This window comes from Rhinolophus hipposideros (genome assembly GCF_964194185.1).
Source record: "Rhinolophus hipposideros genome assembly, chromosome: 14".
Classification (NCBI taxonomy): domain Eukaryota; kingdom Metazoa; phylum Chordata; class Mammalia; order Chiroptera; family Rhinolophidae; genus Rhinolophus; species Rhinolophus hipposideros.
In genome coordinates this window covers 36355296-36380383 of record NC_138060.1, presented here as the reverse complement: position 1 = coordinate 36380383, position 25088 = coordinate 36355296, and the positions used below count along the sequence as shown (strand labels likewise).

The 25088-nt window shown below is 38.1% G+C and overlaps 1 protein-coding gene across 16 annotated transcripts in view; it reads left to right on the top strand.

Annotated features, from left to right (window-relative positions):
* Positions 1-25088, top strand: part of NEK11 (NIMA related kinase 11) — a 184641-nt gene that overhangs the window by 37277 nt on the left and 122276 nt on the right. For 14 of the 16 annotated variants that reach the window (XM_081072875.1, XM_081072877.1, XM_081072881.1 and 11 more), the window contains 2 exons: positions 4744-4909; positions 16340-16458. In XM_081072875.1, the coding sequence (XP_080929001.1) occupies positions 4744-4909; positions 16340-16458 (285 nt within the window). The remainder of the gene's footprint in view (positions 1-4743; positions 4910-16339; positions 16459-25088) is intronic. The other 2 variants (XM_081072874.1, XM_081072873.1) reach the window with 1 other exon arrangement.

Genomic DNA, 25088 nt, shown 5'->3' with positions numbered 1-25088 from the left:
AGACAGGACCCGCAGTCCAGGGATCTGCTACCGTGTAGGGAGGCTGTCTAAAGATGCTGGGCAGCCGCAAATGGAAGGGGTCTGTTATGATAATGTCTCAGGAAAATAGCAGCAGGCAAATTGTGTAAACTGTTTGGCCTCTGATGTTTTAAAAAATGTGCAGCAAAAAGATGGAAATACACGGAAATGTTAATGTTGGTTAACTCTTTGGTGAATTGTGGGTAATGTGTTCCTTATAGTGATGGACACCCAGGTTTGCTCTGTATCTTGTCTGCTGTAAACAGTGCTGCAATAAGCATAGATGCACACGTCTCCTCGAAGTAGCATTTTGGGCTTTTTTGGATAAATACCCAGAAGTGGGATTCCTGGGTCCCTGTCTGTCTCTTGTTATAGCCTTTGTTTTAAAGTCAGTTTTGTCTGGCATAAGTACTGCTACACCAGTTTTTTTAAAATTTATTTCCATTTTCATGAAATATCTTCTTCCATCCCTTTACTTTCAGTCTGTGTGTGTCTTTTGATCTGAAGTGAGTCTCTTATAGGCAGCATATATGTAAGGGTCTTGTTTTTTTTATCCATTCAAGCCACCCTGTGCCATCTGCAACAACATGGATAGACCTAGAGGGTATTTTTATACTGAGTGGAGTAAGTCAGACAGAGAAAGACAAATGCCATATGATTTCACTTATATATGGAATCTAAAGAACAAAATAAACGAATAAACAAAACAGAAACAAACTCATAAATACAGAGAACATTTTGAGGGTTGCCAGATGGGAGGGGGATTGGGGTATTGGTGAAAAGGGGGAAGGGATTAAGAAGTACGAGTTGGTAGTTACAATGTAGTCTTGGGAATGTAAAGTATAGCATAAAAATATAGTCAGTAATATTTTAATAACTATGTATGGTGTCGAATGGGTACTAGATTATTGGGGTGATCCCCCATAAGTTATATAATTGTCTAATCACTATGTTGTACACCTGAAACTAATACAATATTGTATGTCAACTGTAATTGAAAAATAAAATAAAATATTAAAAATTTCTATAATGAAACTATATTTCCTTATTAAGTAGAAAAATAAGAGCTTTCATATATATATATATATATTTATATCTCCTAACTTTATAGCATTCGTCTCAATTTGAAGTTTTAAAAAACTGCAAACATACACATATACACACATTCGTGCACACTTATCTGTTTAATATCTATCTTCTCCAGGAGCCACAAGGGCAGGGACCATGAATTCCCAGTGCCCACGACACCATAGACACACCGTAGGTACTCACCACACATTTGCAACGCATGCTTGTTGATGGTTAAATCACAAGGGAAGGGACCATAGCTATTATCTCTAGACTAACTGTGAAGCCTTCCAGTTCCAGCAGCTCCACTGAGATGGTTGTGGCTGCAGGGGAGGTAATTCTGCTGCTTCTGCGTACCTCTCTGGAGATTCTAGAGCTCATAGGCCCTTTGACTTATTTGTCCCTTGAAGACCTATCTTTCACTCCTGCCCCTTGCTGAACACCAGAAAATGAGGGTCCTCCTATTTTCTGTGGCCTACTTTGGAAAGAGCACAGGTCTTCTGCTCTCAGGCTCCCCTACCCTTCTTAGAGTTCTGCTCCTCTCCCCCTCTCTGGACCCGGCCTAGGGGACATGAACTGTTTTCAAGAGCTCAGCAATACCTAATTTTCTTGTCTCCTTTCATCTGGTCCAGAGGGTCTCGTTCTCCTCTGGGGCCAGGGCAGACCCTCACCCACTGTCAGGTGTTTCTCCAGATTTTTCCTCTTTGACCTTAGTCTCTCCTTTGGAAAATCAAAAGCTAGGGATTTGGGTCATATTCTCTGTAGTTTGTGAGGTCATGTTTTTCCCTGAGGTAGCATATGCTGCTGCTTCAATGTGGAAACTGTGAAAGGATACGAGGAAATTTGGGGAAAAACAACCCCCCTCAACATATCATCCGCCACATTGTACAAAAGGTGGGCCAATGTTAAGGGAATGAAATCAATTATAGTTACCCCAGTTTCCAAAGTCACTCTCCAAAGTTTGTCAGTTCACTACTGATTCTAGAAAGAAAGAAGAAAGCCACTGAGGAGAGAGAACGGAAGGTTTGCAAAATGAGTGAGTCTATAGGAATGCCTGTTTTTGCTGCTGTCATAAACTTTCTCCCAAACAGTTGAGGGTCTGATAAAACAAACACCTGTCATGTTATTTAGGAGTGGGTGACAGGCTGAGGGTCACTGAGCAGGTGACAAGCTGTCCTTGACTTGGTCAGTTTCTGTGCTGTCTTTGGCCGACATGGATCTCACATTAAGTGATATGCGATGAGAGTTCCCTGTCAGTTCAAGTGACACGATTTTAGGTAAGGAAGGTTTAATGTCTCCATGTCAGCTAGAGTTGATTGTATTAGATGTCAGCCTTCCTTTGTCCGCTGAGCTGTGGGCAAATGAGATTTTATGCTTTATCATCAGGCTGTGGGGCTCAGGTAACCGTATGTAAAATCTCATGCTCTGTTGCACAAGAGTTGATGTATGGAAGGAAAAATAAGTATCTTGAATTTTTTTTATAGTATTTGTTCCTTCATAGCAAGAGTATATGACAAGTTTGTGTTAAGGCTTTATATTGTCACTTTGACTTTTACAACTGCATGTTAGCTGGAAATTGCTGGAAAAGCACTATGAAGATGTCATTGAGCTCTGCCTCCTGCTTCAAAATCTTCAGAAGTTACAGTAAAACAGAGCTGAGTATGTCATTTCCAGCTCCTTTTAGTACACTGACAGTCTGAGATGCTACTCAATAACATGAGGTCATTTTTAACCAAACTCTTGATAGAACAGTTTTTCTATAGAATATGTTAACAAGCAAGCATTTCTCTAGAATCCACTTCATTATCAAGTAGGGGCCTAATAGGGTGTTCTAAGCCTAATAAAACTAATTAGGGGAAGAGAACCAAATACCCCAACTTTCTAAAATATAGTCATAGTCAAAGACACTTGTAAATTCCAGAGTGGAGCCTGTGAGGTTTCTGGTGAAGAGCTGTCCCTTCTAATGTGACTGGCTTGTTCTTTGTGGAAGCAGAGACTGCTGTGGTTGTCTTTTGGGGGTGGGATGAATTCAGAATGGGAAGACCATGGACATTTAAAAAGAATACTAGATTTTTACATTTTTAAAGCAATATTTTAGAATTGTCTTGTCAATTACTTATTTAACAATATATTTTTTTTGTAACTTGTCATTACCAAGTTTGTTTGGTATGCATTTGACTTAGTTTTTCTAGCAAAGATAACTTTCACACTCATGCTTCATCAGTTTTTCATATTTTAGTGACAAACTTACAATAATGAGCACAACTGGCATAAACAAGTTTGAGAATAAATACAACGACCTAGGTCAGCACATATCTCAACTGAAGGGCAGAACTGGGGTGCCAGGGAGCCCCTAGGTGCCCCAGGCATTCCCTATGGCAAAGGCAACTTTTAGCGCATGTTAGAAAGGACGAGGATGCTGGTTAATCCATGAACTGGTTAAAGCGCTTTAGTTAAGAGAGTTTCTACTATAAATACATTTTCATTAGTATGCATAGGTAGTAACTCTTAAAGAACAGTTTTTGCAAAATGATTTCTAGCATGGATTCTGCAGAACTTGCCTTAATGAGTAGCTAAAGCTCACTTATAATCAGCGGAATCTGTCTACACACATAATTGGTTCTCTGAAGTACTTTTCCTTGGCAATCTCATTTACACTCTGGTACTGTAATTGGTTTATTCATCAGACTATGTTTTTTCTCAGATGGGAAGAGATAATGTTTTGGTTTGCTCTTCATTGAGTTATCATAATTTTTAAACTAATAATTTGGAGATTTAATGAGCTCCTGTTCCATTTATACATGCTTGAGATCCTAAATACCTCTGTCAATGTCTTTATATTTTTTTCCCCTCTTCTCCTGAATCCGGTAGCAGTGAAGTATGTTATGCCAAGGATAGTTTACAAAAGGAAATAAATAGACATTATCCTATTAATAGATTTGGAAAATTTTAGAGCTGAAAGAAAAAGTGTTTGTGTGTGTGTACACACACACACAGAGGTAGAGAGAGACACAGCCTGAGAAAGTCAGAGAGAGAAAGATATAAGTAGCGAAAAAATAAGATAGATACAGACAGACAGAATGACAGGTATTACATTTATATTACATTACATTGTATTATATTGCATCATGTTATATTCATATACATATATACGTGTGTATATAGAGACAGAAACAGAGACAAAGAGACAGAAAGATAGACTCCAAGATAGGGATAGAGAGAGAAATTGAAAAGCAGACGGAAACAGAGGAAAAGACGTAAGGAAAGAGCGAAAACGCAGACAGAAAAAGACACAGAGAAACAGACACCATGCGAGAGACAGAGAAAGGGAAACATCTAAAGAGATAAGAATCACACACCAATGGTGCTCAAGATTAGCTCCATCTCTGCCTTGTTTGACCAAAACTGTAGAGCCACAGGTGTGGGGGTCAGAGGCCTTGGGGAAGCCGTGTCACTGGCCGGACAGAGAGGCAGGCCCAGGCACCAGCAGGGGACACAGTGTCATAAGGGACAATATGAGACCTATGAGTAGGTCACAAGTTGGGCATTAATTAGATGGCCCTGCACCACTTTACCACTTGTTCATATCTATTAAATGGGATTTTTAGCTCTAAATGTATTTTTTTAATTCTTTTTTTTTTTTTTTTTTGGCCTCAGAAAGGTACTGAAGGAAATCTCTGTTGGAGAACTCAATCCAAATGAAACTGTGCAGGCCAATTTGGAGGCCCAGCTCCTTTCCAAGCTGGACCACCCAGCCATTGTCAAGTTCCACGCAAGCTTTGTGGAGCAAGATAATTTCTGCATTATCACAGAGTACTGTGAGGTGAGATTCTCCTGTCTTTTAAAAAGCTTAACAAAAATCTGTTTCATTGAAAAAGTCTGTAAGAAGATGTCTCAAAAGATTAATTATCAAAGCACAAGCTGAACTACAAAGACCTGTGATCTCATGTCTTGCAGCTAAGAATGATCATCTCTAGGTAATTGACAAATTTTTATCTAATGAAGCGTTCTCTCCTTTGGAAAACTCAGAATGTATATAAAGCTCTCAATATCTTTCTCTTGTGCGGGGGCATGTCCCAAACCTCCTTCAATGGTTCAGTGCTTAGAGGGACATTTAAATACCACAACAGAGGCCTGCACAAGGCAGAGGTACATCTTTTCAGTTCTAGGTTCTATCTTTATGGCTCAGTTTCCCTAATAGAAATTAGAAATGGAAATATGGCTCATTTTACCCATGGAAATCCTTCATGTTTATTAATTGGTGATTTATGGCTTCAGGTATTTACAGTTTTCCCTGACACTCCACTTTCTCTCCAGGTGATAATAGCTGTGCATTTTATTGATCCCAAGTGAGTATAAGACTGCTTAGAAAGGTGCCAGAGGGAGAAGTTGCCAAGGTGTATTTGTAATGTGGATATGTGCATTTACTCCTGAGAGGCTAGGTAGAGGGGAGTTACAAGAGTTGGGTGAGCAAGAGAATATTCAAAGATGACATTGCTCAGAAAGTACCTTCCAGAACATGCTGAGAGCTAGCAAAGCCAAATGCAACTTGGAAGAATTTGGTTCTATACATATTTTAAAGTGTATTTAGTTCATAACCTGGGTGTTGTTGGGACCTAAAACAAATGATGCTGGGAAGAAAGGAGATGCTCTTTAGAGTAGAAGGCAGGCCTATTTGGGTCAGAAACTTTGGACAACACGAGGGTGCTATGTGTTCGAGACACAGAAAAGAGGCAGAAGGAGAAGCAGCTTGAAAGGAGTAGGGATAACAACAAAAGCCAACCTTGCCTGCTTTACACATCAGCTGGTGTATCATCGAAATGAAACCAGTAGCCAAGTTAAAATATCTGAAAGGCTGAGATACTCCAAGTCTCAAAGGCTTGAAGACTATTCTTCTTCAGGGCAGCCTCCTAAGCTCAGCCTTGCTGGGTGCTTCCCCACCCGGGTCTCGCCCCTCCTCTGCTTGTAGGAAAACAAGAAGGAAGAGGAGGAGGAAGACAAAGAGGAGGAGAAGGGTGAGGAGGAGGAGGAGGATGAACCAGGACTTTTCAATGTTTAATTCTTCATCCAGTGGATTGTTAAGAAAATCAATAAAATGATGAGGTGTGCAAAGTAGTGATAGTGAACAGCTACTCTGGCAATTATGTCACTAATCTATGTAAAACCACTATGATCCATCAGCTGTAATTTAACCATTTTTCTTCCTTTAGTCTCAAAACAATGAATAAACTGTTTTATGTGGGCAACAACTCACTCCTACTGCTATGACAATAACTCCTACTTCTACTACTGTTTTTGGCACTGAATTTTCCAAAGACTCTTTTCTGGTCTTAAAATATTATTCACTGTGGTCAGTACTGTCCAAAGGACTTTCTGGGATGATGGAAATGTTCTCTATTTGTGCTGTTCACTATAGTAGGCACTAGTTGCACATGAATCTTTAGCACTTGATGAAGTGTGGCTAAGGGTGATTGAGGAGCTCAATGTTAAATTTCATTTAATTAATTTAAAATTTAATAACCATGTGTAGCTAGTGGCTGCTACTGGATTGGACAAAATCTGAATGATAAGTGATAACTTTCTTTCCCTGCATTAATTTTTAAAAATTTTAATCTACCTGAAAAGTTACAAGAATAACAATGAACTCCCATGTATCCTTCGTCCCGATTTCCTAATTGTTACCTTTTTCCAATATTTGCCTTATCATTCTATTTATTTATTTTGTCTATCTATCTATCTATCTATCTATCTATCTATCTATCTATCTATCTATCTGTATTTACTGAACTATTTGAGAGTAAGTTCAGACATGATGTCTCTTTGTCCTGAATGTTGTATTTTCTAAGACTAAAGACGTTTTCTTCCATAACTGCAGTACAATGATGAAAATCAGGAAATTAACACTGGTCCAATGCTAGTATGGAACGCAGTGGTTCTCACGGTGAGCCCACACCAGCAGCATCAACGTCACTTGGGAACTTGTCAGAAACACAGATTCTTAGCCTCCACCCCAGCGATACTAAGTCAGAAATCTGGGGGTGGGATCTGGCAAAATGTTTTGACAGAGGTCACCAGGTGAGTCCCAAGCACACTGAATTTTGAGAAGAACCCATCTAATCCACAATTCATAGTTAAATTTAGCCCAATTAAACCCAATTTAAGCCCATAATTTGTCCCAATTATGTCCCTAGAAAGGACATTTCTATAAGAATTTCTTTTTTCTCCTGCTGAATACAATCCAGGATCATCTGTGTTAATTTTTCAATGCTGGTGGTTTCCAAGGGCTGAGTTGCTCTCCCAGAAGGGGCGTTGCCATGGTGATGGCCCCTGGCAGGTCCCAGAACAGCTGCGGGCCTTCCAGGGCTGCAGCACTGAGCTGTCAGGCTGCCACTTCCTTGGCTCCCCAGGAATAACGCGTGCAGATCTCTTCGTTCTTGTTGCCAAAAGATATTTCTCGTCTTCAGACCCCCAGATGTGCTCTTAATTCCCACAAGCCTGGCATTATTGCCTTTTAATTTATTTTTATTTTTTCAATTATTATTATTATTTGCTTTTTAAAAGCTGCCTTATTAACTTCACAAAATATAATATGTATCTTTCCACATAATAGTTACAATTCTCCTGCTAACAAAATCTTACAGACTGTCAAAAACGCAGCATTCAACTAGAAGCAGGTAAAGATACCCCCAGGAACAAGTGACATCAAAAGATTTACAACAAAGGTACATTATGAACATGTATGTTTAGAAGCCAGGTGTTTCCTTATTAACTTCAGGGAAAACATAAGGATTCAAGGCATAAGGCACAACTCATCGTGATGGTCAAAGTGATGGGGGTCAGTGCTAACTGCCCACAGACTATGACTCAGTTGCTTTTTCCTTGCGATTTGCATGAGTTGTTGCACCTCTTCCCCAATCCTCGCCAAATGCTCTTCTCCCATCCTTACCTGTGGCTCTCCAAGCTTCTGAATCACATCCCATCTGCACTGCCTACCACGGAACCGCCTACGATTTTCCCTGGGCATACTATCTTCTCCAGATTCCAAAGGGAGGGAGGGCCAAGGGCTCTCTCCTGTTAGCGTCTTACCCCTTTTCATCCTTTTTTTCCATTTTCCTGGTTGATATTTTACACGTTGATATTTTTTGCCACTTGTTCCTCTTTGGATGCTGGGCCTATCCTTATTATCTCCTCCTCTCGATTCTCACCGCGGGTGTGCGTGCGCCGTGGGACACTTACAGCAGACATACAGACTGGCTCAGTTTTCCCAGGGCCTGACAGCGGCCCACGGTGCTTAGGTCAGTGGGGAAGCTGGCACCCGACAGGAGTGACGACTGCTGTTCTCTTTCTATGGAGGTAAAATAACAATACTGGAAATGGCTGATGGCCAAATTTGCACCTCATAGAAAAATACTATATCATCATTGAAGTACTTGTGAGTTTTTTTTGTTGTTGTTTGTTTTCTATCTCCAAGTTTCCTCTTCTGTAATTTGGGGCCTTGCAAGATTGAAACATACAAATGCGTGTATGAGCCCACTAGCTATATTCACCACCCAACACCTTAGACACATCACATCAGATATATATATATATATATATATATATATATATATATATATATATATCCGTAGAACAATTATCAAAACCAGTATATTAATATTTTACCAGTTTCTCCTCTAGTGTCTTTTGTCCACTCCAGAATCTGATCTAGGATCCTACATTGCATTTAATTGTTGTATCTCCTTACTCTCCTCTAATCTGTGACAGTTTCCCTTTCCTGCCTTGTTTTTTATGACCTTGGCACTTTTAATGACTATTGGTAAGTTATTTTGTAGAATGCCTCTCAGTTTGGGTTTGTCTGATGTTTTCTCATGATTAGATTGAAGGTATGTATTCTGGGCAACGCTACCACAAGTGATGTGTCCTTCTCAGTGCATCATAAGAGAGGGTACGTGATGTTAGTATATCTTATTACTGGTGATGTTAACTGATTATTTGATTAAGGTTGTGTATACTGGATTTTTCCACTGTAAAGTTACTATTTTCCTTTTAGTAATAAATAAATATCTTGGGGAAGATAATTTGAGACTATGCTAATAATCTGCTTCCCCTCAAATTTTCACCCACTGATTTTAGCATCTTTCAGTGGAGGTGGCCTGGATCACTTTTTACTGTGATATTTGCCTAATGGTGATTATGTATTTCCCCCATTCTTTCTACATTTATTAATTGGGATTCTCCCATAAGGAAGAGCTGTCTTACTCTTCCTTCTCCTCCATTTATATATTTATTCAATTATTTATTTATATCAAAATGGACACATGGATATTTATTTTATCCTATGGGTTATAACTCAGTACTGTCATTATTTATTTTGTTGCTCAAATTGTTCCAGCCTCAGTTCTTGGGGCTCCTTCAGGTTGGCTCTTATATCCTCCTAGCATGCTCCCATCCTTTTTCAAGGAGAAGTGGATTCTTATCTATTAATTCTATTTTATGGATGAGGAAACAGGACCCCAGAAAGGTGGAGTGATATTTCTGACAATCACATGGCTGGAGTGTTGAATTTCATCCAGGGCAGGATCAGGACCAGGGATACTGGGAAAGCTGCTCTTTTTTTCCTTTTTACTTGGATTGCTTTAATTTCCTCCTTAATAGGTAATAGAATGAACCAAATAATCTACCATTCCTACCTGCTTAAGGCTGTAATTATCTACTTCGACATGGATATGAATTAGTAAACATTGGTTGTTTTATTGTTTGTATCAACAATGTTAACCAAACATGTTTCAAATGGTAGCCCTAAACAAAAAACAAATTTCAATGCAGCCACATTTCAATCAAGCCTGACTATGTGAATTATGCCAAATATAAACCCAAAACTTTCAGTTATAAGATGGACAAGTTCTGGGGATCTAATGTACAGCATGGTGACCATAGTTACCAGTATTGCACTGCACACCTGAAATTTGCTAAGAGAGTCGATCTCAAGTGCTCTCACCACATACACAACTAAAGGTAACGATGTGAAGTATTGGCTTTGTCAGTCAGCTTGACTGTGGTGATCGTCTCACGATGCACATATTCATGTTGTACATGAAAGCTGCTCCTTTCTTGGCTTATTCTCACTTGTATTCTGTATCTTTAGCTCCATTTATATGATATACATAAACAGGAACACATGTATAGCAATTTTTACACGCATACATATTTTAATGCAATGATGATATTATTAATCATTTTATTTTCTCTCAGTAGGAGACTAGATAGGGTTTCAAAGAGTGGAAATTGTATAGATTTTGGCATCACATTAACTTCTGTTCAAATCTTTGTCCATTTTTCTTGAGCAAGTTATTTCATTTCTCTGACATTTTTCCTGATCTTAACATAACGTAATAGCTCCTATTTTGTTTTTAGCTTTTTATAGGGATTTGAAACAATGAATGTTGAAACAGTGGCTATCAGAGCTTTGCACCTGGGAGACTGTCAATGGAAGTTGTTGTGATAATATTTCATTATTTTATTGCTACTCCCATTCACCCTTTCCAGTTATTTTATAGAAGGCCAGTTAATTTTCACCTCTTTGAGTTTTTGACTCGCAACCTTTTAGCATGAGGATTCATCCCAGAAGGAAGAAACATGCAAATTCTTAGACACTAATGGGTCTGAGAGCAACTTTCAGGCAAGTACTTGCCAAGGATCTGTTTGTACTATAAAATAGACGATTGGAATATTCTCTTATGTTCCTTGTTTATGTAAAACTGTTTAAATAAACCAAGCAGGTAGGTTGAGTTTTACAAACTTGAAAGTCTAGTGGGTGTCAGTAGACTCTTCTTGCAAGTGAATTTAGCAGTAACATGTGGCCTCCCGGCTTACTAGCTCTCAGAGAGTCCTTATAACTTCAGACGGATGTGTGTTGGGTCTATAGTTACAGATAAACTTTTTTCTGTCCTTCAAAGCCATTGCTTAGAGTGCTGGGGCCGTCACTACCCAGAGTTGGTTGTTTATGGATGATAAACACTCTGACGATAGTGATCATTGTGACATTGATTAGTGTCCATCTGTCTTAGTCTATTCAGGCTACTACAGCAACATAACCATAGACTGGATGGCTTATAAACAAAAAAAATCTCTTTCTCACAGTTCTGGAGCCTGGAGGTCTGAGGTCAAGGCACCAGCAGATTCGGTGTCTGGTGTAGGCCCGATTCCTGGTTTCTTGCTGTGTCACCTCTCAAGGCGGAAGGGGTGAGGGAGCTCTCTGGGGTCTCTTGTATAAGGCCACTGATCCCATTCTTGAGGGCTCCACCCTCATGATCTAATCACCTCCCAAAGGGCCCATGTCCTAATAGCATCACACTGGGGGGATTAGAATTTCAACATGTCCATTTTGGGGCACACAGACATTCAGTCTGTAACACCATCAGGGTTGTCTTCAGTGGCCCGCTTTGCTGAAATTGCTGCTAATTGAGGGAATTGAGCGTTATCTTTGGAGAGGTGGGTTCCTCCAGGGTCCTCTGGTTTTCCTGGGCAGCTCCATCCTGGAGTAGGTAGGCCGTCCTGAATTTATTCTGTGCCAGTTCTATGGGTCTAGACTTGATTCAGTTATGAAAGACTATAAATAATATGTCTGATGTTTTTATACATCTAACCTGATGTGTTCATGATTTTTATAAGTACCAAAATTAAAGTCATTTTATTTGTTCCATCTGCTTTCTTTGTTTAAATTATGAAATATTTTAACCTTTTAACAAAAAAATTAACAAGTAAGGCCACTTATTTTTACTTAAAATTGCTAATGTAAAAATTGAAAAGCAACACTAATTTCATTTAAGAGAAGGGTACTAATGCACTAATATAAAGCAATTCATAAACCCAGTAGAACTTATGGCATTTGGGAGATGGCTTTAACTGACATATGATTTTATATAAATATAAGTGTTCAAAAATAGGATCAGAATAACCTACTTCAAGCAGTTTTTAAAAACAAAACAAAACAAAAAAACCCAGTGATTTATAGATGAAAGAGTTATTTCACATCATTTCTTAAGATAAAAATGAGTTCTACCATTTTATTCTTATTCATGAACATTTGCCTCAGCAGGAAGAACATTTACTCTAAACTAATTTGAAAAAAATTAACAACTAAACCCAGGAATGTTCATTTATGTTATTAGACATGATACAACATGGCACTCTTTAGTAACTATTTAGAAACTAGATTTTCTTATTTTGCTTTTAAGTGCATAATATGGCTCGACATTTCCCCCACTTTTTATGTACTCCATTATAGTGAATTTCCAAAACTCTGAGGAAATATCTTCAAGTTCAACATTTATTGGTATTCTCCTAAATAATGTCACAGGCTTTAAAAATATGTCATTATAAAATGATTCTTATTCAATCCTGACTTTCCCAATACATATTTTGCCTTTGGAGTTTTTTAAACTATTGGACAAAGTATTTCCTTTTTTTTTTTTTTTTTTTTTTTTTTTGTTGAGAGCCCGCTGGCCCATGTGGGAATCGAACCGGCAGCCTTCGGAGTTAGGAGCATGGAGCTCCAACCGCCTGAGCCACCGGGCCGGCCCATGGACAAAGTATTTCCATTGATGGGTGCAATATTAAGTATATGGCCCATTTGTATTATTATCAAGCAGTGTTTTCTTAAAGTGTGGTCCATGGACTATCTGGTCCAGAGCTACTTAGCATGCTTGTTATAAAAAGACAGATTCCTTGGTCCTCTTTAGATTTATTGAATCAGAGTCTTTGTTGATATGGCCCAGGAATATACATTTTAAACAAGCAATTTGGATGATTCTTATGCATGCTAACATTTGAGGTCCACTGCAAAGATGTATTAGAAGCTTTTTTTAAGAAGAGATGTAAAGTGTGAAGGAACAGCATTTTAAGATGTCAACCAAGTAAATAAAGGGCAGCTTTTTCAGTTTAAAGTGAAGAAGTAGGGTAGAACAGTTTTTCGAGCTCCTCTAGCCCTAAAATCCGTCCCTTGTAAATGCTCTGAACATTGCAGTTTCATCGTATTCAGGCTTCTGAGAAGGCTCTACTTTCTTCTGGTGGCAAGTGCTTCTGTTAATGACTCAAAAACAACCATAAATTAATTTTTTAAAATCATTTTTAATGGCAATCAAATATAGAGCTTCGATACTGTATTTGAGTTGTTTTTCATTTCTTCAAGGTCTTGGCATTTCAAAGTCAATCTGATATTGGCTAACTGGGGTGGGGTAGGGAAGAGAAGATACCATTCATTGATCCATCCAATGGTACATTTTGGGTTACAAATTTTCAAAACCTTAGAAGTTAACATCAAGGCTTAGAAGCTAACATCAAAGTAGATACAAAACAAGCAGTTTTTCTTGGAGATAAACATGAAAAATGAAAATTGTAAGGGTCTAACTTGAGGATGAGACCCAGCTCTCTGATTAATTTAATCTTTTGGCATTCTAGTTCTTAATACTAGGAACTGATGCATTCCTTCTTTTTATGATTCTACCCAGAGAGCAAGGGGGAGTTTGTATATCTCTTTTTGACATGGTACTTTGAGCTACCATTAAAGAAGGCCCTATTTATTTTTCAATAGTCTATATATTATTTATTTAGTCACAAGAAATTGTGCAGACATTTTAATATCAACACAGGAAACAGACAAGCAACTTCTACTTGCCACTTGAGAAGAGAGCCTAAGGAGGTGGTTGTCAGACTAACAATAAATGTCACCCAGGGTGTGTGTTTTGCATATGCAAAGACCATTTTTATAGGGACAACTGTACTTATGTTTCACCTTCCTAAAGTAAGAAATATTAGGTTGAAGCAGACAGCTTCATTGATATTTCTTTAAGGCAAGGGTTTTTTTTCTTTCTTCTTTTTATTCCTTCCCTCCCTCTCTCCCTCCCTCCTTCCTTCCCTCTTTCCTTTTTTTCCTTCCTTCCTTCCTTCTTTCCTTCCTTCCTTCCTTCCTTCCTCCCTCCCTCCCTCCCTCCCTCCCTCCCTCCCTCCCTTCCTTCCTTCCTTCCTTCCTTCTTTCCTTCCCTCCTCCTTCCTGTCACTCCTCCTCTGTTCAGGAAGGAGACGGTAACATGTAGATTATTATCTTTCTGCCACTGGAGATGTTTGATTGCATTCAGAGCGTCTAATGGGCTATTGAAAATAGATCTTGTTTTTTGTTTAAAATTTTTGTTTTTTCTTTGTGGGGGAGAAAGTTTTGCTAGAATCCCCTTGGATAGAAAAGGAAAACTGGGAATGGAAAATATATACATTTATAACTCACCTTTCATCTGAAGGGCTTTTGTGTCTACTTCACAGGATGTTATAATCTATTATCAAAAAATGTTTAGTGCAACTTATAGAAACATTATGACGGTACAGCTTGTGTGATATAACAGAACTTTGATAAACTCTAGGATTGAAAGGAGAAGGGATATAAAGGCATGTCTGGAGAAATGAGAAAGAAATGATGGTCGTTTTGACAAAGAGTGAAATATTTGATTCACCATTTTTGTGAATTCCAATGAGCTTTGCTCTCCTTTTCCCAGACAATCCAGCAGGAAATTGAGTTTGAGCAAGGATGCAAGTTGAAGGTTTGATACGCCCTTTTGACTTGTGCCCTGTGTGGAAGGAGAGAGTATGCTAGGCAAACATTTGGACAACGCACTGAAAGGAAATAAACACATTACAAGTCAGTTATTCTGTTGACTTCATGTTGTTTGCTAGAAGTCGTTTTCCTTTGATTGTTCCATTGCCTATGAAAGCTTCTCCTCTGCATCTAATGTGCCGACTCTGTCAGGAATAGTCTGTGAATAGCTCAATGTCTGGCTCTTGTGCTCCTTATGGATGTGGCACATGCGTCTCCTCTCTTCATGGGGCCTGTGTCGGCATCCACCAAAGAGCAAACATAGGTGCATTTAGCTCATTTTCTTCAGAGGAACTCTTCTCAAGTTGTCTCTAAAGTTTCAGTGTTTTAAGGTAAAAGGGATGAGATATAGGGGTTCTCTAGGAGAATTTAACATTTTTGATTTCATTTCTATGGTAGTTGAAATACATTTACTTGTATATAAGCATAATCAGAAGGAGTCTTATATTTCACTCCGCCAGGCAATTTTAGTTGTCTTTCATTTGTGATCAGGAGTCGTTTTTGGCACCAAGTATTATTCTTTAACCTATCACCAGTGAGTGGTAGGACAGAGACTGACTAAATGTTTAAGTAATGTGTAGGGACCTCACATGAATCAACAGTCCACATTCCTGAGAGTTTTGCTGTAGCTAAATAAAGGAAAGCACATGTTTGTCTGAAAAGAATCTGTATTCCAGGAGCCAGTGCTGTATGCACAATGGAAGCACCAATTTCATTTCATCAAAACATTATTACTTGATATTAAGTTACTATCACTAATTTGAATTTTATTGGCTTTATATTTTTAATTTGTATATATGTACGTGTTCTGCAGTTATATACAACTCTAAGCATAAGCAAAGTTATTCCTAGTTTTATGTGGGTACATATAAATATGTAATATAACAAAATATAATAAAAATAAATTTGTAGGTAATATTTAGCTAACATAATTTAAAAAATCCCTTTATAATAGATTTGTCCTTGAGTGATGTGAAAGATAAACACAGCAATACAACACCTGAAGCGGTAAAAACAGAGTTTCTTCAGTCACTACTGACAGTGGGGGAAAAAGCTGAGTCCATTCTGCTATGTGCAGAGGTGACTGGATGATGTAAAGATAGAATGGGGGAGGGGGAAACCGGTGGCCGAGCAGAGTCAGGGAAGTGAAAAAGCACAAAAAGCAGTAAGGGGGTTGGTCCATGTATGTCTGAGTTTGCTAATTGCTGCTTATCCAACCTCAGGCTCCTACTCTCCCAGGAGACCCAGAGACAGGGGCCCTATCTTGAGGTGGGCTGGAACAAACAGAAGGTTCTTCTGGCAGCCCTGAATTTTCTAAGGCAGGGACTTTCAGGGGTACGAGGGTCTCCCTAGAGATGTGTCCTTGAGCTGTTAGAAATAGGTTAGTATTTGTTCAAGTCTTTATAGGACAAGGTTGAGGCCCAGTCGAGAAGAAGGCTCAGAGGAGCCTGGCTAGAGTTTGGTCAAGGAGATAACCTTTGTCAGTGATAGTTACAGAGTGGCACTTTCTTATGATAAACAGTGACTGCTGTGTATTAACCATTGTTGAGAGAACTTGATTTTAAAATCTTAACTGAAAAACGTATGAAAAATTATGCTATTTTGTTTCAGGGCCGAGATCTGGACTACAAAATTCAGGAATATAAAGAAGCTGGAAAAACCTTTCTAGAAAGTCAAATAATAGAGTGGTTTATCCAGCTGTTGTTGGGAGTTGACTACATGCATGAAAGGTATGTTCATTTGCTACTGGGGGACAGAATTTCTTTTTAACAGTCATGTCTGAACTTGAAAAATGAATTTTGGGGGATAGAATGAAAAGGAAACAGGCCCAAACGGCAAGTGACTATGGCTAAACATCTATAATATGCTTTTGTGTGAGGAAACATTTTGAATGATTGTATCTAGAAGATTTACTTGAATAGCTTTTGGTGGTTGTTCTAGAAACCAAGTTGGCCTTTAATACAAAACAGAAGCTTGTATTAAGCACATTCCCCTGTATCTGACCATCTCTCAGATATCTTTAGCATGCTATGAATTTCTTATATGTTACAGCAGGCTTGAGCTATTAATACCCTAGGACGCTACAAATGAATTGCATGTTCGCCTTGGAGTGTGTCAGTGCCCATTTAGCTATGTGTTCACTTCCCGAGATGAGCTAAGAAGACATTCTTTGGCCTCAGAGAGATAAGCACTTAGACCCAAAGTCAGTTTTGATGTGAAATAGCTGATAAAGAAGGTCAAAGTATGTTTTGTGAGTTCAATTGTCTATATAATTTGTATTTACAATCTGGGCCTCAAAAATGTATTTTAAAACTTTTAATTATTTTTTATACAGGTCAAAAGTAAGACATTTTAGATGTTAAATGTTTTACAGACCCATAAAATGGTATGAACACATTTGAAACGATGAACCTATGTAGATAAAAGTAGATACTGTGAGATGTCCATGTTAGCTTTCAATTTAGGAACATGTAGTAACATTCTTCTTAAACAAAAAAGAAAATTTATAGGTACACCAATGTCTGGCAATCCATGGATGTCAAATAGCTTAAATGTGTCATTTGAGGTATCTGATTGCATAAAAATAATTGGATTATTCTGTGCTTTGCCATGTATCTTTTGAAACACGTGCTCCATGATACAGGTAGCCACTGACTTATTGACAATAATCTGTATTGGCTTACTGACAACTCATAACAACCTTTTGATTGATGTAAAACTATCCTAAGAGATCATGATAAAAGAATATCAAATAATCTTTTAATAAACCCAAAGCTGTTGCATGTAGGACATCGGTGTACATAGAGTTTATATTGCTATTTGTTTTATTTTATTTTTTACTATTCCATGACATATTTATTGGCTTATACATAAGGAAAACAACACACATAAAGATGCCAACTTTGGCATTCTGTGTGCAAAATAGGAAACTGACATCTTATTCATTTAGGAATCCAAATATTTTTGATACATGTGGGTCTACTTACTACTAGTTAAAATAAGTGAATTTAAAATAATCCTTCAAAGAGAGGATTTAAATTTTTTCCAAATCTTTCAACATTCCAAGAAAGTCATTAAATGAGGCTAAATGTTTAAATTTGTGGATCTGTGAATCTGAAATACCATCCTTTGTGATTCAGATAACAAATGATGATATTTCTTATTATGCTATTAAAACCAATTATTGTAATTTCAATTTTATATTTAAGTTTATTTATTCCTTTATTAAATAGTGATACATTTTTTAAATGGCCTAACTTCAAAGAGCTGTTAGTAAAGTACCAGAGATAAAACTTGTACCTAAATAACTATAAACTGTGTATCATGGTGGATATGTAAGATTGTGAGTCTCCATTATGTACTGTATTTTGGTCTGGGTAAGTTACTTAACCTCTCTGAGCCTTTGTTTCCTCATCTATAAAATAGGGATGATAAAGGGATTCTTCCTTACTTACTTACAAGGCTGTAGGGAATATGCATTGAGATATTATACATTTAAAAAGTGTGCAAATAGTTAAGCCCTATATAAATGTTGTTGTTTTTTGGTTGTAATTCAGTGTAGAAATGAGGACCACCAGAAGGGCTATAAAAAGCTCTTGACAATAATAAGTGTTATCAAGGATGTGGAGCTACTGAAAGTCTCTTACATTGCTGTTAGGATGTAAATTGGTATAACCATTTAGGAAAAATGTTTGATAGTACCTCCAAAAGCTGAACATTCACATACCCTGTGACCCAGTAATTCTGTTCCTCAGATGAAAAATGAGTACCTATGTCCAAAAAAAGACATGTACAAAAATGTCCATAGAAGCCTTATTTGTAGTAAACAAAACACTAATAAATGTCTGTTTACAATAGAATGGTTCAATAAATTGTGGTATATTCATGTAATGTAATACTATTCTTCAGTAAAAAAAAAAAGAACACACAATTGGTATGCATGATGTGGAAGAATCTCAGAGACATGCTGTTGGGTGAAAACCCAGATGCAAAAAAAATGCAAACTATATGACTCCATTTATATTAGGTCAAAAACAAGCAAAATTACTCTATGGTGAGTCAGAATAAAGATTAACTTTGGAAGGGAGTTTTAACTGGAAGGGACACAAAGAAACCTTCTGGGATGTTGGAAATGTTCTATATCTTCATCTGGGTGGTAAATTACAAAGATGATTATATATACATATATACGCATATTATATATATGTATATGTATGCATATTATATATATGTATATAAAATCATCTTTGTAATTATATGAGAGATATCTCAGAGAGAGAGACAGAGAGAGAGAGAGAGAGAGAGACAGAGAGAGAGAGAGAGAAGAAAGTAGAAGTGAGGCCCTAGATCTTGGGAAAACACTAAGAATTATCTCCTGTTTAGGTTCCTCCAGGATCTGAGCCTTGACTCAAAAACTCGGGTATAGGAAGATTATCTAGGAGGTGATCTCAGGAAGTAGAAGCTATGGAGTGGGGACAGAGTGGGACGGGGAAGTGAGAAAATCCACACAGGGCACATTTTGAGCCGGTTGCTGCTGTGAGTAGAAGGATGTCGAGAGGCAGCATTCTTCCATATGTTCTAGGTTTGGGGCTCCTCTTTTTGCTTTCTTGCAGAGCTTTTTTGAAAACTCTTGCCCATATATGACTATTATTTTCTGGCACTATTATGAATTTTTGCTTGTAAAGTTCCTCAGGTTTCTGGGAATTTGGGGTGGAAAGGGGAGGAAGGTAGCTCCGTCTTGATCCAATCTCCAGAATAGTTTTTAAATGGAGAAATGCTGCATGTTATTCCTGATCATAAATATATAATCTTTTCACTTGTGTTCTTTTTCAATGTTTATTTTCTATAGATCTAAAACATGTTTTCTATAGTAAATAAACTATCTTAATTATCTGTTTTTAAAGCAATGTAAATCCAAGAGAATGATTTCATTGACATATGGCATAGACACCTGTAAAGAATAATGTAAAAAGCTAAGAATATTCACAGTTCACTAAAGGCTACCTAGAGAATATGGCCCTAAACTCATTCCCGCTGTTTGTGTTCTGTGGCTCATTACCAGCTCTCCCAAGCATCCATAGGCTGGTCCAATATTTGAGGGACTGTGGAACCTTGGACAAAGCTAGAACTGTACCCTCTCTGAAAGTGCAGTCCTGTAGCCTTTCTTTGTTCTAATTAATTGTCTAGTTTTCAAACATCATCTCTCGATGCCACAGCAGAATAGAATTAGGCATACGGGAACTCCCTGGGAGCTGACAATGTCTTGTTCATCTTTTGTTTTTGCTCCCAGTGCTAACACAGAAACCACAAAACAAAACAAAACAAACAACCTCCCCCAAACTCATTTCTGTTGAAGGGCATGTTCAATTAGTCTAGATTTTTTAAGATAACAGACAGAGCAGCCTCTGTACGGAGAGCCCATTTGCTGGTGACCCGAAGGCCTTGCTGATTTTCGTGCTTTCACAGTGGAATGGAGACCAGTGCAGGGGCATTGCCTCCTCATCTAAAAGCCCACACATTTCCCCAGCCAGTATTGTGCAAATGGCTAAATATTCCCTGAAAGGTGGCATGAGGAATTTATTTTTAATGTCATGAGGCTCCCAGGGAAAAGGCCTACTTGTGAATACAGGTCAGTAAGTATGTCAGGAAGTGGAGGTGTGTTGCCCTAGGTTTGAAGATGGAAAAGCAAAGGGAAGTTGTGGTATCTGTGGTATTATTGGAGATTCCTGCTTTTGTCTGGTTCCCACTTCTTAAGGATGTCCTGAGGTCACTTTTTTCAAGGAGACCCCACCCCCACGCCGGGTGTAGGTGACTGCTGCTGTGTTGTCAATAATTACATTGGAGAGGACCTGACTACAACACAGAGGGCTCCTCATGGTTGTGAGGGCCCACAGCACAGGTGAGGAAGCCAGACAGGTGCCCCTGAGTCTAGGACAGAGGCTGCATGGCTGACCAGCAACGGAGCTGTCTGTGTCGTGCGTCACCAAGGAGTCATTGCATGTGCCAGCACCTTCAGCAAGAAGCGTTCGCTATCCACCCTGAGACCCCCCCAGACGAAGGACTGATCTGTAGGGAAGGGAATGATGTGTCAGAAACTATTCAGGTAAGGGCAGAGGGAGAGATGAAGGTTATACTGTCCGTACCTGCTCCACAGTCCTATCTCAGGCTGGGAGGTGAGAAACACCTGCTCTCTCTGTTGCCACAGACTCTTCACTTTACTTGGTCCCGAAGGCGGATGTAGAAAATGTCCTGCTCGAGGAGACAGAGGCAGGAGCTCTGCATGTATTTGACCACAACCGTCATCTAATCTTAATCAGGTCACTTAATTCTCTTGGGCATAATGAAACTTAGCAATGAGAAGGCCCTACTACCACTCCTGGTGATATGGTGTGGAACGTATGAGGTAATAGATGGAGAGCTACTGTGAGCTTTTTAGAAGAACGATTTTATATAAGTTGCCTATATTACTAGTTGCCTTGTTATTTCTTGGATTTAATGTTCATATACTCCAAAGGAAAGGGTGTTAATCAAGTGTGTGATGAGACTTTCTTGGTGGAACTATTTTTTGCTTACTCTAACCCCAAAGTCAATAAATTATACTTTTAAATTAGCTGTTCTGTTACATAGAAATTATTATTCCATTTTCATAGTGCCAGCCAATTATTTCTCATAACCTCTTTCTAACATTAACTTTTTTTCTTAAAAATCCAGTGCCGCTTTACTTATTTACATATTTATATATGTGAGGGCTGCTAATGTATTATTATCTGTAGCTCATCTTCTACTTGTTTAGTCTTCAGGTAAATTTCTCTTGAATGTATTACTTATTCCAAGTTCATAGTGGCCAGTCCCCTGGTCACCTCTCTAGCTCACTATTCCAAATTCTAAACCCTTAGACCCTGATTTCCTGGGTACTTGTAGCTGAAAGAGACCCAGTCCCTGCTCCTTGAATCTATAATCAACGCTGCAAGGACTAAGTGAATCAACCTAAGATGCTTTTAAGTGCAACTAACAGAAGCAGCTTAAACAATAAAAAAAAATTCACTGTCTCACCTAAAAAGAAGTTTTCAAGGAGGAGGGTTAACTCTGGTGGCTCAGTGGTGCCCTTAGGGGTTCAGGTTCTTTCTATCTCTTTATTCCCATTCTCAGCATGGTTGGCTTTTGTAATCAAGCTTGTTCTTTCCTGGTTACCAAGATGGCTGTAGCACTGCCACACATATACTGTCCTCGTACAGCAGTAACCAAAGGCCACACGAACTAAAAGGGGCCTGTATCACCCTCTTCTTTTTGTCTTTTATAAGAGTAGAGGAGTATTTCCTACAAGCTTCCTTTATGTCTCATTGATGTTAAAAAAATTTCCAAAACTTAGAAAAGGCAAAAGAGATTACTGGGTATTCTTTCAGTGCAGTGCCAGACTTAACTTTCTGTCATCTGTGCTATTTTATCTCTGAAGAAGCAGAGCTTAACTTGAATATTTTTGTCCATAAGAGATGCAAATAATTTCTCTTCAGTGGAACAGATACCCAGGGGATGTGGTGCATGGTCCTATTGGGCATGAACCAGTTTTATGTCTACCCAACAATCATATCTTCCTATAAATACCCTAGTTTGTCAAACATTCTTTGACTCAGTTTTAACATCTTACTAGTTCCCTTGTTAATGAATAAGTTGAATAAAATCCTTGGCATGTGTTCATTTTATATTTTCATGATATTTACCCTTTTGAAAATATATCAAATATATACTTTAACATTGGCCAGAATTTTGTCCCACCACATACCTAAACCAGTCACCCCAAAAGGAAAAGAGATTACCTCAATTTGTTTCCTATACTTTCCTCCATATTCACATCCCAATCCCCACACTGCCCTTCCCAGCCAGAACTGAGGAGGGCCCAGCCTCCCCAGGGCTCCTGGGGTTCTGATGGTGAGGGAGAAGAGTAGGGGAGTGGTCTCTGGGGAGGCACTACGCAGGCCTACCAGGTACTGCCGGCCCTACCAGGGGCATTCCACGGGCGGGCATCGAGGCGGCCAGATTTTGTTTCACCCTCTGTAGTTGAATATAATTGTTTTCATTTTAACCAGTAAGTAGTCAACAACATATTCATGCACAGCCCTGCTGTAGACGTTGTTGGAATATGAGAAGGCAGGAGAGAATATTGATGAAATGCAATTTTCTATTGTTCTTTTTTTTTATTAACAAATGAGCCCTCACTAAATGGTAGTTATCTTTGTACCAAGGATACTTTTTGAAAATCAACATACACTATTGTCCTCTGCCATGAGTGAAACAGACGTACGTGGGAATAGTGGTTTGTACAGCCAAACAGACCTGTTTGTACTCACAGCCTGTATGACCTGGGGCAAATTACTCAGACTTTCTAGGTGTTGATATCCTCATCTCCAGATTGGGCATCAAAATAGTAGCATACTGCTTTAGATTTTAGCACCTGGGGTTGTTTGTCCTAAGATGAAGTGGCCCAGACTATGTTGTTCAGTTTTATTCTTTCCTCTTCACTCTTAAAAGCATTCTTATTCCTATCGAATCCTTGGAAGCCTTAAAGAGGGTAAAGATTATTTGAATTAGAAGAAACTCCTGCCATCATCCCTAATTCTTCGCTTTATATACAATTCAGATTCCATTCCCTTTTTGAGTGTGTATCTATTTGTCTCCTATGGAGTGAAGTAGATGGACTCTGATTGGCTTTGCTTTGGCCCTGCTGTTAGTAATGATTTGCAGCTTTGCTCTGGAAGGCGGAGGTTTGATCATTGTCCTGACGTCATGACACCTGTATTATCATTAATTGTACTGGTTAAAAAAAATTATTTTTATACCTCATATTTATTTATGGTGTTAACTAATAATAGTACGATTTTGTACATAAACATAATCATTTGTTGGGAGAGAAATTTCCATATGACCTGGTAAACATTGGTAAACATTGGTAACCATTTATAATTATAAATAATTTGATATATTTGGCCTCACACAGACATTTTACATTGTTTAAATTTTTTAGTGTTCTCTATACAACTGTGGAAGGTTTAGCGTGATGTAAGCTTTAGCGTGTGAAGTAGATTTAGCGTGATGTAAGCTTACTCCATCGTAGTTGGAAGCTGAAGTTTTATTCTTGAGTTTTTAATTTCAATAATCACATTTCCCCCTGGAAATTAATTATATGCGGTTGTCTCTCAAATCATAATTTTTGAGGGGATAGTATCCTGTTTTTATCTTATGTCTTCTATTCCTTTTTTAATGATTTTAATGACTGAAAATATACTTAGTTTATAGTTTAAATCCTATTAGATTATCTGAAATTCTCAGGGGTGTCATTTCACTATACGTTATCTGCTGACTCTTAGTTTGCATTTGCTTCTGCCAGATGCCCTAAGAGGGTATTAGCAGCTGAGGACCAATTTTTATGTTAACATCTTAGCTTTAGAATTTCTGAAACCATATAGCTATTGCATGTATGAATCCCAAATGTGAGCAGCGACATATGGTTACAGACTATGAAAAGAGATATATTTTTTCTCTGCTCACAGTTCAGACCTATACAGATAAGCTTCCTTGTCATTTTGTTTACTCATGAGTGAATGTTTCTTAGGTTTCCTTTTACTTAAGGTATGGACCACATATAGGATTCTGACTTCACGTATATATATGAAATTATAAAATATATAATTAGTATACTTATATATGTTAATTCCAACTCTCCATATTACATTACCTGGGCTCAGTCAGTGTCTTAGCTCTTGTTTCTGTAAGGCCATTAAAGCCAGTTACTTAGACCAGCACAGCTCACTAGGGCAGCTGAGAAATCAGCACCTACTACTCACTTTGAATTTCAGTTTTCTTTTTGTATAATCCTCAGGGATTTGCCTCATTTTCTTGTGGGCTCAGCTGTGCATATGTGAAGATATTTGTATACCTTATTCAACAGTTTTAGGTGTTTTTTAGGCAGAGGGTTTTCAAGTTGTCCAGTTCTCCATAATTCCATAAATTAAAGTCTTAACTGACATAATTTACATTGCTGGCTATAGTAAGACTTAATAAATATCTATTATTAAATTTCATTATCAACATCATTTTCACAAATATATAAAACCTGAACATTTGGGTTTTAATATATAATAGATTATAAATGTAACATATGTATGTAATAGATTATATATACTTGTAGTAGATTATAGAGCTTTATGATAATTAGTCTAAACCTGAGTATACAGTTACTGAGTATAATAATGTACACATCATGCTACAAAAGTAGTAAAATCTGGCCTATTGAAATAGTTGAGACCATTTCACTTTTTCCCTGGTTACATGTTCCACTGACTTTAAAAACTTTCATTTATTTATT